General features: G+C 33.7%; 1 protein-coding gene across 1 annotated transcript in view; it reads right to left on the bottom strand.

Moving 5' to 3' along the window:
- Positions 1-14,398, bottom strand: part of LOC111088204 (A disintegrin and metalloproteinase with thrombospondin motifs 16-like) — a gene marked incomplete at its 3' end in the record, with an annotated part of 37,204 nt that overhangs the window by 991 nt on the left and 21,815 nt on the right. Inside the window, exons 2-5 of the mRNA XM_022397543.1 lie at positions 11,504-11,567; positions 10,457-10,815; positions 3,925-4,129; positions 460-674 (exon numbers count right to left, since the gene is read on the bottom strand). Coding sequence (XP_022253251.1) covers positions 460-674; positions 3,925-4,129; positions 10,457-10,815; positions 11,504-11,567 — 843 coding nt within the window. The remainder of the gene's footprint in view (positions 1-459; positions 675-3,924; positions 4,130-10,456; positions 10,816-11,503; positions 11,568-14,398) is intronic.

Genomic DNA, 14,398 nt, shown 5'->3' with positions numbered 1-14,398 from the left:
GGTATCGAAACCTGGATTCTATCGTTGTAAGTCCGCAGACATACCGCTGTGCCACTAGGGGCAAGTAAACATTGTATTGTTTGCTTGTTTGTAATTAAGCACAAAGCTACACAATGGGCTATCTGTGCTCTGCCCATCACGGGTATCGAAACCCGGTTTCTAGCGTCGTAAGTCTGCAGACATACCGTTGTGCCACTGGGGGGCGTATATATATATGCATTCTGGTGGCTCACCAGTATCACTCGTTGTTTAATGACAGACGATTCAAGTCTATGATACTATAAGCCTAACGATATTACGTTACATGGAATTTTAATAATGCGTTAATTATGCATTTTTGTCAATTCCTGGTCATTATCTCAGTGGATTCCTTTCCTTGTAAACAAAATATATTTTGAAATAAAATATGTTTTTAAACAAATAGTGGAGATATGCTTATCGACAGGTCAGAAAACTTACCATATTAAACACAGTAAGTACATACGTTGTAACATTTTCGGCGCCGTGTTTTTTTACCATATCTTTGTCTACAACGACAAGAGTTTCAACATTTCGTCGACGATTACGGTCAAGATTAAATTCTTCTGGCGAGTGCAGCGCCCTCTTTTGACGGGTTGGCTTAGGAAATTCGTCAGGTAACCAGTGTTGTTTCTTCTTTGGTTTGTGTGGCATGTCTAAAGAAATAAAACAAACAAGAGAGAATACTTGAAACATAAGCACTGTTAATTATGTGTTAAAACGATTGCTGGAAGACATCTCTGGACACTGAACTTTATGATTCCAAATAAGGTGATTAAATTAATACAAAAAATAATAAAAGTTAGTACAGTTGTTATATTTTTTTACGTGGCAAAAATTTATAAATAATAATAATAAAGTTATATTTTTATTTTAAATTATTACAGTATATTAATGATTTTTAATAAAATGATAAATTATATTTCAATTTTAAATCATTATGATTATATTTATAATTTTTATTGATAAATAATTACAAACAAATACATTAAGCCGCTTTAATGCTCTGGATTTTTTTAATATCACTACTGAAACTTATACACTGTTTACCGGTCATTATCTGGTTGTTATTCTTGTTAATCGTTGGGCTGTTTAAATTGCCATTATACGGAGCTTGGAATTAGATAACTGATAACCGCTGGACTGTTTACGTCGCCGTTATCTGGAGCTTGGAATGAGATAACTGATAAGCGCTGGACTGTTTACATCGCCGTTATCTGGAGCTTGGAATGAGATAACTGATAAGCGCTGGACTGTTTACATCGCCGTTATCTGGAGCTTGGAATACATAACTGATAAGCGCTGGACTGTTTACATCACCGTTATCTGGAGCTTGGAATGAGATAACTGATAAGCGCTGGACTGTTTAAATCACTATTATCTGGAGCTTTGGAGGACTATACTGATTAAATTCCAGTTTTATTTGTAAAAATCTGGTGTTTTACAAGGGCTTACTCATTATCTGCCTGAATGTTTCACAAGTTAATACCTGTAGATTTGGAGTTTTATACTAGTTAAGTGTCAGAATGTTTTACTTGCTATTATTTAGAGCTTTTTCAGTATTATATACTTGTTAATCGCCAGACTATCTTATTCACAATTAACTGAGGTTTTTGAGTGTTACATACGTTAACCATTGGATGCTTATTCGCTGTAGCTATGTTTATAGTTTCACGAACTTGCAGGTCTAACAACGAAATGTATTTCAAGAATGACGATTTTCTTAACTGTGAGGGTTTGAGTGAAGGTGGTATGGTAGGTCTTGTAATTACAATATTGTGGTCTGTTAGTTGCTTTTCTGTATATGTTAGTGCATTGAATGACATCTAAAAAAGATAGTGACATCAAAAAAGTTTATCAGCATGAATAAGAGAATAATTAAACTTAATGTTGACAGTTTTGTGAAAGGTTAGCGTAAGAAAGTTTTAAAGTGACTTAGCTCCAGGTTTACAAATAGATATGATATCATCAACGTAGCTTTTCCAAGTGTGAGGTTCTACAGTTTGTTTTCCTACAATAACCCTCAATATTTATTCCCCCCAAGTAGGTTAGCGGCAAGTTTCCAGACTTAAAACGCTAAAATCCGTGGTTCGATTCCCCGCTGTGTACCTACATAAAACTCGTTATGTAACTTTGCACTAAAAATCCAACAACAAAAACCTTGCAATAAATTTTAATTCCCAAGTTATTTTTAAATTAAAATTTCAAAATAATTACTCTAAATCTTTTCTCTACTTTTCCATGTATTTGTTTCGTATACTCCACTCTTTCTTTGGCCTTCTGCACGTTGAAAGCTCCTCTTGCACTCGCAAGATCACTTTCGAATCAAACCTAAATAATTCTGTATTGTAAGAGTGTACTATCTTTAACACTCATGACGTCATTGAAGATCATAGATAACAGTTCACACAGTGCTTCGGAGTTCCTTGTATGTTGATTCCATTAAGATGTTTTACGTAGTGAAAAGAGAAAGCTATCTATACACAATGAACTGATGCTATAAAATGTACGATTTCTTCTTATCTTTACCCTACTCGAGGTTTTTGTTTCTTTGTGCTCAGTTATTCACACCCGACTTCTTTCTTGTTTGTTTGTTATGGATTTCGCGGAGATGCTACACGAGGGCTATCTGCGTTAGCCGTCCCTAATTTAGTAGTGTAAGACTAGAGGGAAGGCAGCTAGTCATCACTACCCACCGCCAACTCTTGGGCTACTCTTTTTAGTCCAACGAATAGTGCGATTGACCGTAACATTATAACGCCCCCACGTCTGAAAGGGCAAGCACGTTTGGTGTGAAGGGGATTCGAACCCGCGACCCACACATTGACGAGTCGAGCGCCGTAACCATTTGGCCATGCCGGGCTAACTTCCTTCTTTCTTCTTTGTGTGAATTTTGTTATTATTTTAAGTTTGTATATTTTCATTTCAGCTTCTAGTTTAATGTGATAAAATAGCGTATGTTAATGTACGAAGAACAAGAAGACTGATATATTCAATTAAGAAAATGAAAATTATTAAAATTTTGCATCAAATGTGGAAAATAAGATAACTTTATAATAACAAAATGTTTCGAAAAACATATTTTTCAGCTGTTAGCTACAATTGTGACTGAGCGAAAACTACTCTCAGCATTTAAAACAGATCTTCTTTCATTGCCGTTTTTACTTTTGGCCTTGTCAGGAGAGTTTGTTTGACACATCCCATACGATTTATTTTCAGCTGTGTGAAATAAACAATCATGACGGAAAGAGAAATCGAAGAGTCGAAGAAAATTAGAACATTTCTATTCTATGTCGTTGTGGAAACTTGAGAACGAAATATGATAGGTTTAAATAAAAGATAAACTTTGTTGCTGAAAAATACTTTTGTTTTTCAATAGAGGAGCGCATTGACTCTGTATTACAGGTCTGGATTTCACAGTTGATTAGCCGATTCAAATCCGTGCGCACTGGGCCATGGCCAGGTGGTTAGGGCGCTCGACTCGCAATCTGAGGGTCGCGGGTTCGAATCCCCGTCACACCAAACATGATCGCCCTTTCAGCCGTTGGGGCGTTATAAAGTGACGGTCAATCCCACTATTCGTTGGTAAAAGAGTAGCCCAAGAGTTGGCGGTGGGTGGTGATGACTAGCTGCCTTTCCTCTAGTCTTACACTGCAAATTAGGTACGGCTAGCGCAGATAGCCCTCGTGTAGCTTTGCGCGAAATTCATAACAAACAAACATCGAATCCGTGCGATACCGCAAAATATTTCCCGCATTTTAAGCTGCGTGGACTGTGGATGACAGTGTGCTGCCAACTGGTCATCCTTCCTATCGTCAGTAGTTCCAAACTAAAAACGGCCATAAATACAACTTAACCGATATCTATTACTGAAACCGTTAGTAATAGGAACGTAAGATAACGTACACCTTCGCTTCCTGCCACAGTAGTAGGCCTGATGATGAACTGGATTTGTGTGGTTAAGTTCTTCTACTCCTCTTGAGAAGGCAACGTGATTCATTGTTGACCTTCGATACAACTTGTGTGACATTGGTGCTCCCTGTTGACCAGGTTCCATTTCTGATAATGGTTCAATTAGAAATTCTTCGTCATTTGTTTTGATCATGCCTCGCTAAAATAGACAGAAAATTATGTTTCAATATGTAAGTCAAAGAAAACCTCCTACAGCGTCTCAAAAATGTGTTTTCTTAAAATCCAGTTTAACTGAACTGACAAATATCGTATTTACCTACAGTGAAATTGAATTTCTTTTACGATTTCTTGAGGGAGTCAAATGGGAATTTTTTCATAATTAAAATATAACTTTTAAATTAATATAATACTAAAGCAATATTGTTCTACTGAATTAACACATATATAAAAATATCTATACAATACAATTTGTTTTGTTAATTCTTAATACTTTACGACAATATAAATCATTATGTTTGTTTGTTTGAAATTAAGCACAAAGCTACATAATGGGCTATCTGTGCTCTGCCCACCACGAGTATCGAAACCTGATTTCTAGTGTTGTAAATCAGCAGACATACCGCTGTGCCACTGGGGGGGGGGGGCAAATCATTGTGTATTGTAGATAAAAGTTTATTTTGCTATAAGCACCTGTTTATATGTTATTTTGTGTTTTCCGTCGTATTGTACAGGATAATTATGAAGAAAAACATATTTTGTAACAAGTAAGATTATTATTAAAATGTAATACAAATATACTAAGCGCTATCAAACTGAGAAATGCATGTTATATTAAACATCTACATATTTAATTTGTATAATAAGACAGGTTCTATGGACACCATGAACGATTTACTAGAACAGCAAACAATTTTATCAGACACCTCTAGAAAGATGTGTAATTCAGAATTTCACCTATTACAACAAAACTTTATCTCTATTGCTACTCGGTCATTTACTCAATAACTACCCCACGCACGTAGACAATAACATCAATATAGAACAGTATGCAAACATTTTGGCCAAGACTGTATATTTAAAATATTACATATCTTAAAAACTACTTGTCTTAGGAAAACTAGCTTTCAAGAGAGCCCACTGAGTATCGCCCCCCCTACCCCTAGTGGCACAGCGGTGTGTGTGTTACATATCTTAAAAACTACTTGTCTTAGGAAAACTAGCTTTCAAGAGAGGCTCACTGAGTATCGCCCCCCCCTACCCCTAGTGGCACAGCGGTGTGTGTTACATATCTTAAAAACTACTTGTCTTAGGAAAACTAACTTTCAAGAGAGGCCCACTGAGTATCGCCCCTACCCCCTAGTGGCACAGCGGTAAGTCTGCGGATTTATAAGTCTAGAAACCGGGTTTCGATACCCGTGATGGGTACGGCACAGATATTCCATTGTGTAGCTTTGTGCTTAACTACAAACATTGAGTATCCCAAGTTTTATTGAGCAAAATATGGACAGGGTATAGGATGAAACATAAGCTGTCACAGAAGGTGTTAAGTTTGCTTTTCTCGTCATTCGCAGTCAACATATGAAGCCTATTCCTAAAAGAGTAACTGCAAGTATAATCTGTTCTGGGAAGAATTCATCTACCTCACAATGGTCCACATTTTATTACGACTCATAATCTTGTATTCTTGAAGGAGAGAGAAAGAAAAACTCAATGATAGTTTGCGAAGAAAGACATTTGAGCATGTAAGATTATAATGTTGTAAAACACCATGTACGATGTCCAGACGTTCCTCACTAAAACCTATGATTCTCAAAGCGCTTTGGTGAAATGTTGTTTTCATAGGACAAATGTGAGTTTTTTTTTCTTGAAGTTATTCTATAAACCAACTTATTGGCACTCTATCAAATGAAAGATGGACGATATTATAAATCGCACCAAACTACTTCACAGCAGTAAATCTCGCCAAAAATACAACAATAAAACATTAAAATCAGCTTTGGACCCATTGCCCAACAGAGCAATGAGGTTTACAGACGATAAAAAAATTTGTGGCGGGAACTGGAATACATTCTACAATCCTCCAGTGGGATAGAAATAATTTTACAGAGCTACAATACTATAACCCGGAGTTCGATTCCCGCGGTGGACAGAGCATATATAGCCCATTGTGTAGCTTTCATGGTAAAACAGCAACGACATGTTCTACGTCTTGTAACAAAGTCCTTGAAATCGAAATATATAATGTCTGTAAAACACAGGAAGAAAAACCATAAGGTGCTCATGACCTCTAGGTTCCAACCTTAACCATCTCTCATGCTCTGTTGGCCATTAATAGAGATGTCATCAGCCTCTAAACTTGCAAACATTTTAAACTTACAATTACAAACTACGTTGTTGTGTTGTTGTTTTTAGTGCAAAGCTACAAAATGGTCTATCTGCACTTCGTCTATCGAGTAGAATCGGACCCCAAATTTTAGCGTTGTAAGTTCGTAATCTTACCGTTGACTCACAGGAGGACTACATAATGTGAAGAAACAGCTTTTAATTTCAACGTAGTGCCAGTATAGCCCCATCCTACTGGTATAAACCGTATATTTGGGGTTGTTGAATAGTATACAAAAAAAAATTAGAGTTGAGATTAATAACAACTGACATTTATTGGTTTGAGATACATTGCATGTTTTTGAATTTTTTCAATCTTGTACCTGGCCTTGATCATATGAGAAAATCCAAAGTTAATTTTTGAGAGACAAATTTCATATCCAGGTCTGCCCTTGGTGAAAGTCCGACAGATCCGGTGAAAGTCTACAAGTAAAAGTGAACTCTCAGTCCATAATGGCCTTTATTTTTGAAGCTCTTTTAATGTACATTAAATGTCTTATCTTCAAAGTTTTGCAAGTTATTTTAAGGAGACTACACTTCTCTGTCTTTTTTCTCTTGAAAACGCCTATAAATTTGCTAAAATGAGCAAAATGTCTGCGAAGATTTTCAGTAGCCTTCATTTTCTAAGAAAAGTGTTTTAAGACAGGGGAAATGGATCGGAAGTGAGGAGGCGTAGCAGTCAAATCGAGAAACTTGGCAGAAATGACAAAGCAGTTGCGTCATTTCTAGTTCAAACAGCCCATTTCACAGTAGAGATGTGTTCAAGATTTCTACTGTCTGAATTTTGTACATTTAATGCATTTAATTTAATAATAATCTCGAATTTTGCTTCTACGGAAAACTGTATTCTATATCAAGAAGTAAGAAATATCCTAAAAAATATATTAATCGTGAAACACTTCTCTAATTTAGGCTTAAGCGCTTATTCTAACCCTAGTATAAACCGGAAGTTAAATGGTGTGAATCAGAAAAGAGCGGGAAGCTTAAACAACAACAATATCTTTATTCTCCGCATTGTAGCTGGATATTTTATTACTGTATATTTTGGTTATGTTGGTGAGTTTCGTTCAACCTCAACTATTTACAATAGCTACTGCAGTAACGATATGAGGTTATTATATAAAATATTTATATGTTTCAATATATGGGAACGTTTAATATTAATTTGGTTTGCTTTTGGAGTACTAAGTTAGCATGGCAAGGTTAACATGGGTCGGTCAACTTGTTTAGGAGTAGATGCGTTCACAGACAGACAGACAGAAAGTTTTCCTTCATATTGGACAGTTATCACATCGGTATGGCTTAATATGTATAGCACATATGTCAAGAACCTGTACTTCAATTTCTATACTCAGCTTTGCCTCGTTTCGCTCGCCAGAGCTGGATAATTAAAACATTTTCAGAGTTAAAACTTAATAGCTTTTTATGTAAATAGCAGGACTATATAGTATATTTACGTTCGCCTTTTGTTTACATCAGTTGAAATGAGTGCGCGCGCATGCGCATTTAAATAGAAAGGCACGCGCGTATTTTCAGGGCAGACAAAAACTGAGTATTATTACAATATATTCTACTTTCCTAACACATGGCGCCAGAAAACGTTTCACAGAATGTGTTCAATATAATAATGATATTAAGCACAGAAAAGTTCATATTTTTTAGGCCGTTAGCCTCGGGTCATGATATACACTTCTGGTTCTTTTTTTTTCTTGCTACTGAGCTCGGAGAAAAAAGCGTGTGTAATTTTCTTGCCCTTAAGTATGCAGACATATCTTTGATATAGCAACATTGCACGCATACGTGACCTTATTTCTTTGCATAAGTCGTTTTAATCAGAACAATCCACCGCCGCATGAATAGTTGACAAATTACTTTAAAGTGGGTCTATCTTTAAACTGTTTTTATCTAGGTTGCTATTGCTTAAGATATTCAAGTAAGCTCGACTTATTATCTAAAACAATCTACCGACAAAAAACACGACTTTTTTTAAATTTACAAATTTGCTTAAATCTAGACATGCTAAAGAAAAAAATCAACAACACTAAATCTAATGTTAAAAAAAGAACTACATAAAAATAGTATATTAAACAAAATAATATGGACAGGAAGCAAACAAAAAAAAACATCACCACCAATACCAAGTAATTACGTAGCGTTGTAATAAGAAGTATGGGTAGTTAATTTATGATAAACAAACAGGCTGAGTTAGATTTGTACAAATTACTGTTTTTATTTTTTTCTTGTAATACTCTTATTTATAGATAATGAAAAAATTATTAACCACTTCTCGCCGCAATTTAGTAAAAGTACATAAAGATTTTTGTTAGTAATTCTAATCATTTTTGGAAGAGGGTTTCGTTGTTATTACGGTGGACAGATGTTTAAAACTGTGATTCTGTAACTCTTCTAGATCATGATAATGAAATACACTTAGAGAGTAGTTTTACTATATATCTTGCCCTCCAATGACACAGCGGTATGTCTGCGGACTTACAACGCTAAAAACCGGGTTTCGATACCCGTGGTGGGCAGAGCACAGATAGCCCATTGTGTAGCTTAACTTCAAACAACAACTATATATCAAACGATACCATTTAGAATAATTAATTCAAATACAATAACATCAACTTTTACAGTGGGTAAGCTTTTATTTTAATAATTAGAACATGTTTACTGTAAAAGTTTCTGTTATTGTATTTTTGAATTAATTATTCAGTTACAGTGGTTTTTACATTAATCTGAGTCGATTAATTTGTTACAGTAAGTTTAGAATATATTAAACAGACAATCTTGCCCATAATAGTATAATCCACGACTAGTTAATTGTATAGAATTAAAACCATTATTACCATCTACAGCAGTTTTTGCAATATGCATTTATATTATAAAACAACACTGCTTAGAGCAGTTTTATGATAATATATTAAAGTTGTGCACAGTAGTTTTTAGAATAACCTAAAACAAATTTAGTTGCATACATAATCAAACTTCTACTTGATAAGTTAGTTGAATCAGTGGCTTCGCAGTAAGCCTGAAGGCTTGTAACACTAAAAACATGGTTTAAATTTGCTCTTAACTACAAAGAAACATCATAAATCATCAAAGTAGTGCTTCATACAGTAGTTTGGTACATTACAAAAAAATGTAGAAATTATGATAAAGTTATATTTTTATTATAAATTATTACAGTTATGTGAATAGATTTTAATAAAATGATACATTTATGTTTCAATTTTAAGTCATTAAAATTATAATTTTTATTAATAAATAATTATAAACAAATACGTCAATCCGCTTTAAAGCTCTTGATTTTTTAATATCACTACTGAGTGTTATGAACTGTTTCGCGGTCATTATCTGGTTGTTACACTTGTTAACCGTTGGACTGTTAATACACATTAGACTTATGATGTGTGTAATTAAATCAAAAGAGCTGCTTACATAATTTAAAAATACCTAACAATATCATAATGATTTTTTTTATGTTCGTAACTGTATCCTTCAGTTTAACGAAAGCTTCTTAATTATTTCTGAAAAGTAATTGAAATGAAACTGAATTTGTTAGATAAGATATTTATTTCCTTCCATTAATTATAAATACAATTTAGAAATGATCGTTTATAAAAGTTATTTTTAAGAGATAAAATGTTTAATTTATAAACGTACCCATTGATATTAAACTTTTAGAAAGTTATTTAAAATAACTATATCTTACACCACTAGATGGCGAGCTTTCCCGCTAATTTGTAAAGAAACTATTTAAAACCCAACAGTTTTCTACTCATTATAAAGCTTTGATCTATTAACACCTGGCTGAAAACTATCCAAGTGGATGTAAAATAAAAATTATAATATTTTTGCGTAAAGTAACGATACCGAGAGTGGTTTAATAGGTGGTTGGTTTTGAAATTCCATGGTCTTTCCTAAACCGTGCACTACATATTATACATACTAGATGCTTTGCCAGTCTTTGTTTTTATCACAATATAATAGGCGGACGTTACTATAACTTCAACTTTTGTATAATATTGAAAAACTACAAACCATTCCGTACTTAGCAGAAATTTAGAGACTTTTTCATAAATCACTTTATAAAGTATAAGCATTCTAATCATTCTAAAACGATAAATAATTTCCTACCTACCAGACCTTTACAAACATTGAGTGCTACTGTTGATGCCGCTTCCTGGTGCTTCACTAACCCAGAATACAAACAGTTTCTGATTTCTCTACCAGGTGTCTCTATAGACGTCTTGTTGGGCTGTCCATCTTTGTGACGTCTGTAAACCTTGAAGAGTGGACCTAAAAATTTAGTTGAGTGGGATAAAAGAAGGTTGAATTGTTTACCAAACCCTTCGATGAAGTAAAAAAGTTTGGGCGGAAAATGTTTTGTTTGACGTTTTGTTCTTAAGAGACCATTTAAAGCTGGCTGTAGAGGGCGCAAATTATGGCTGATGTAATTTCCGCTTTCATCAGTCCGTACTGGAATTACTATTTCTTGGTCTACTGAAAGAAAGAAATTAGTTATCAATGTATCATTTTTAATGGGCCGTTACTAAAAAAAAAATTCTGTCATACTTTAAAAATTAGGTTGGAGAAAATAAAATAAAAAACACCTTTAGACTAATAATAAAGATGTCAGATACATCTTGAAATAATGAAGAAATAAAAAAATATTAAGTCATAAAATATTTTATCATAATCATACCTAACTATTGACAGAGTTGCTGATTGATCTGCATAGTTTGTAATTTTTTAGCTAATGTACTTCAAATAGTGGAATAAATACAGACTATTAGATATGTTAGGAGTGTCATACCATCTTTTATATCATTGATAACCTGCAGTTTGTACTTGTAAAATAATGAACTATATACAACATACGATTGATAACCTGCAGTTTATACTTGTAAAATAATGAACTATATACAACATACGATTGATCGTATGTTGTATATAGTTCATTATTTTACAAGTACAAACTGCAGGTTCAGGTTATCAATTAGTTTATACTTGTAAAATAATGAACTATATACAACATACGTAACATAAGAAGATATAAATCGTTCCATATAATAATTACAATCTTAAACACAGTGTGATATGTACAACTTTCGAAATGTTTATTTCGTAATCTTGACTCATATAGAAAGGATATTTTCGAAAAACAATATGTTAAATAATATCTTACCCAAAGAGTTTCCCTTAATGGTCTCCAAATAATTTTGAGATAATTTTCTTTCTTTTTCAGTTACCTGAAAGATAAATAAAACACAAAGAGGGCTGAATATGTTATGTTCAAACGATTTTGAATACGCAAATCAGCAAGTCGCGTGACAGCCACAGCCAATATAAAGTCCAGTGGAACTGTATTTATCAGAAATACATTTTGACATTGTTTAACGTTCTGTAAATAGTGTGATACCACTGAAAATTGGCCGCTTTTAGAAAAGATATGTAACAACACTTTCCGAAGAAAAACACTCATACATCAAGATAATAAAAAGACAGGTATATCCTTTTTACTTAATAACATTGGAAAACAAAGTAATATGGATGAACTTGGGGTATCGGGGACCATTCAGCCGAGGTAGAGAACGCACACGGCGCCTAGTAACAGGTGAGAATCCACGAACACAAAGGTCAGTGGCAAAAGCCTTCGACGTGCCTCCAGGCAACAGTATGCAACATAATCAAGAAGGATCCGTTTGCTTCTACGAGAAGTCTGTTATATTTAGAATCTATACAATCTTATTTATATTTTATCAAAATTGACATTATTGGTAAGGAGTGAATACTTTTGCAAAGCACTGTAGACTCTTGTACTGCAGGTACATAAGAATATTGTGAAATGTTTGTTGTTCATCCAGTCTTAAATGTTCTGAAATAGCTCCAAAATTTCAAGAAATTCAATACTGTTTACATTTAATATTCTAAAAGTTTAATTTCGTCTTAAAAATTTGAAATTATATAAATTGTGATTTAATTTTTTTAAATTTTGTGGTTATATTTCCACAAGTTTTAGTTAATAATACATGTTCCCCCCACGTCTTACTATTTATTTTGCACATCTAAATGAAAGTTTAGTCAAGACAGTAGTGTGAAAAGCGGGGAACTGTGGAATGTATCCAGGGGGAAGAGTTATCAGCACAAGAAGAACTTACATAGCGGTGGGACTAGAGTTTATGATATATCAAACTTAAACGTTATTTGCCAGCCTCTTGGGTGGAATGTTCTAAAAACACTTATTCCAAAATAAGGATCAGATGTGGGTGCTTAAGCCTACAATGCCCCACATTCGAGAGTCTTCTTCAACCAGTCAAGCTGTGAGAAGGTAGCTACTCCTACTGGAGCCGAATGGATATAAAAAGAAATGTGTAATGAGCAAATTAGCGATAATAAATGTCATATAGATTAACTTAATAATTTGTATAAATATATAACACAACAGTCATGTAACATTTAACACCGTAAGGTAAGCAAAAGCCATACAACTGAAGAGCATTTTTCATTCTTTCGTCTGTGTTTAATAACTCTTTTTACTAATGTTCATTAACTGTACGTTTTTTTTAAATAAGGAATTATATTCTCTTCCATTATATGGATTTAATCTGCAATAGCGTGAACGGAACGAGACAGTAGCGGAACTCCAATACAACACTTGGTTTATATATTGTTAATATTATGGATATCGTTAATCATTTATATACTGTTGGTGTTTTCCAGAGCTATGGTCATACTATTTAACTTTACCTTTACGTGAATAGTCGAGAAAGGAAGTTTTCAGCAACATCAGCTCTCAATAACTCGAGTAAGTGGCTGACAAAAAATATTATCGATACAGGAACTTTACGCTATTTTATAGGTAGAACTGGCTTGATGTGGCACTACTTATATACACATCTTTTATAGGTAGAACTGGCTTGATGTGGCACTACTTATATATACATCTTTTATAGGTAGAACTGGCTTGATGTGGCACTACTTATATATACATCTTTTATAGGTAGAATTGGCTTGATGTGGCACTACTTATGTACACATCTTTTATAGGTAGAATGGCTTGATGTGGCACTACTTATATATACATCTTGTATAGGTAGAACTGGCTTGATGTGGCACTACTTATGTACACATCTTTTATAGGTAGAACTGGCTTGATGTGGCACTACTTATATACACACATCTTTTATAGGTAGAACTGGCTTGATGTGGCACTACTTATACACACATCTTTTATAAGTACGATTGGCTTAATGTGGCACTACATATATTTACACATCCCTGACACTTTGGTAAACAAAAACTATAAAGGTGCGTGAATTACAAAAATATAATATTTAATTGCCGTTTTTATATTTAATGATGTTATTTTATTCGTTTTGTCATTAAATCTTGAGATATAAATAAATAAAGAGTGAAGAAGAAGAAGCCTTGTTTTAATACATAAATATACCATGCTTGTTAGATATTATTTATTAGTTTAGCTATGCTTATTGTTTGTAGCAAAGCAACGCACGATTCTGGTAATTACATAAGTGACACAGCTGTAACATTTCAGTTCTTTAAAATAATTTTTTTTACCAACAGTTGTTGAAACGTTTGGTTCAAATATCACGGCTTTGTAACCTTAAAATTGCCCCTCAACTGTAAATACAGAAAGACAAAGACATTCAAAATTACAAATATCAAGTGAGTGGGAATTCCGAGATAGATATATAAAGCTATCCTAAAATTGTGAGTTTTTATTTTAATTGTATTTAAATTTAGGGTAGCGATTAGTCACATTATGTGTTTATAGAAATACTAAGAGTAATTTGTCTTATGTAAGTTATTTATCATCTCCAAACTTTTTCCTTTGTCGGTTTTAGAATCGTCTCTGTTTATACCAGTATAACTGAAATGTTGATGGTCATATAAATCTGATTTCCGTTATTTGATTAAATATCTTCCAGTTTTTCACATTTATTGTAAGTCTTATGGTTTCATTAATTAAAAAAATGCCACATCAAACAGAACGGCCAGGTCAGTTGTTTCCGGTCGCGGGTTCGAATCCGCATCTCACCAAACATGCTCGCCCTTTCAG

The sequence above is a fragment of the Limulus polyphemus genome, unplaced genomic scaffold (genome assembly GCF_000517525.1).
Source record: "Limulus polyphemus unplaced genomic scaffold, Limulus_polyphemus-2.1.2 Scaffold3313, whole genome shotgun sequence".
Lineage (NCBI taxonomy): Eukaryota > Metazoa > Arthropoda > Merostomata > Xiphosura > Limulidae > Limulus > Limulus polyphemus.
The sequence above is the reverse complement of the archived record's forward strand: the minus strand, read 5'-3'. Positions and strand labels throughout refer to the sequence as shown.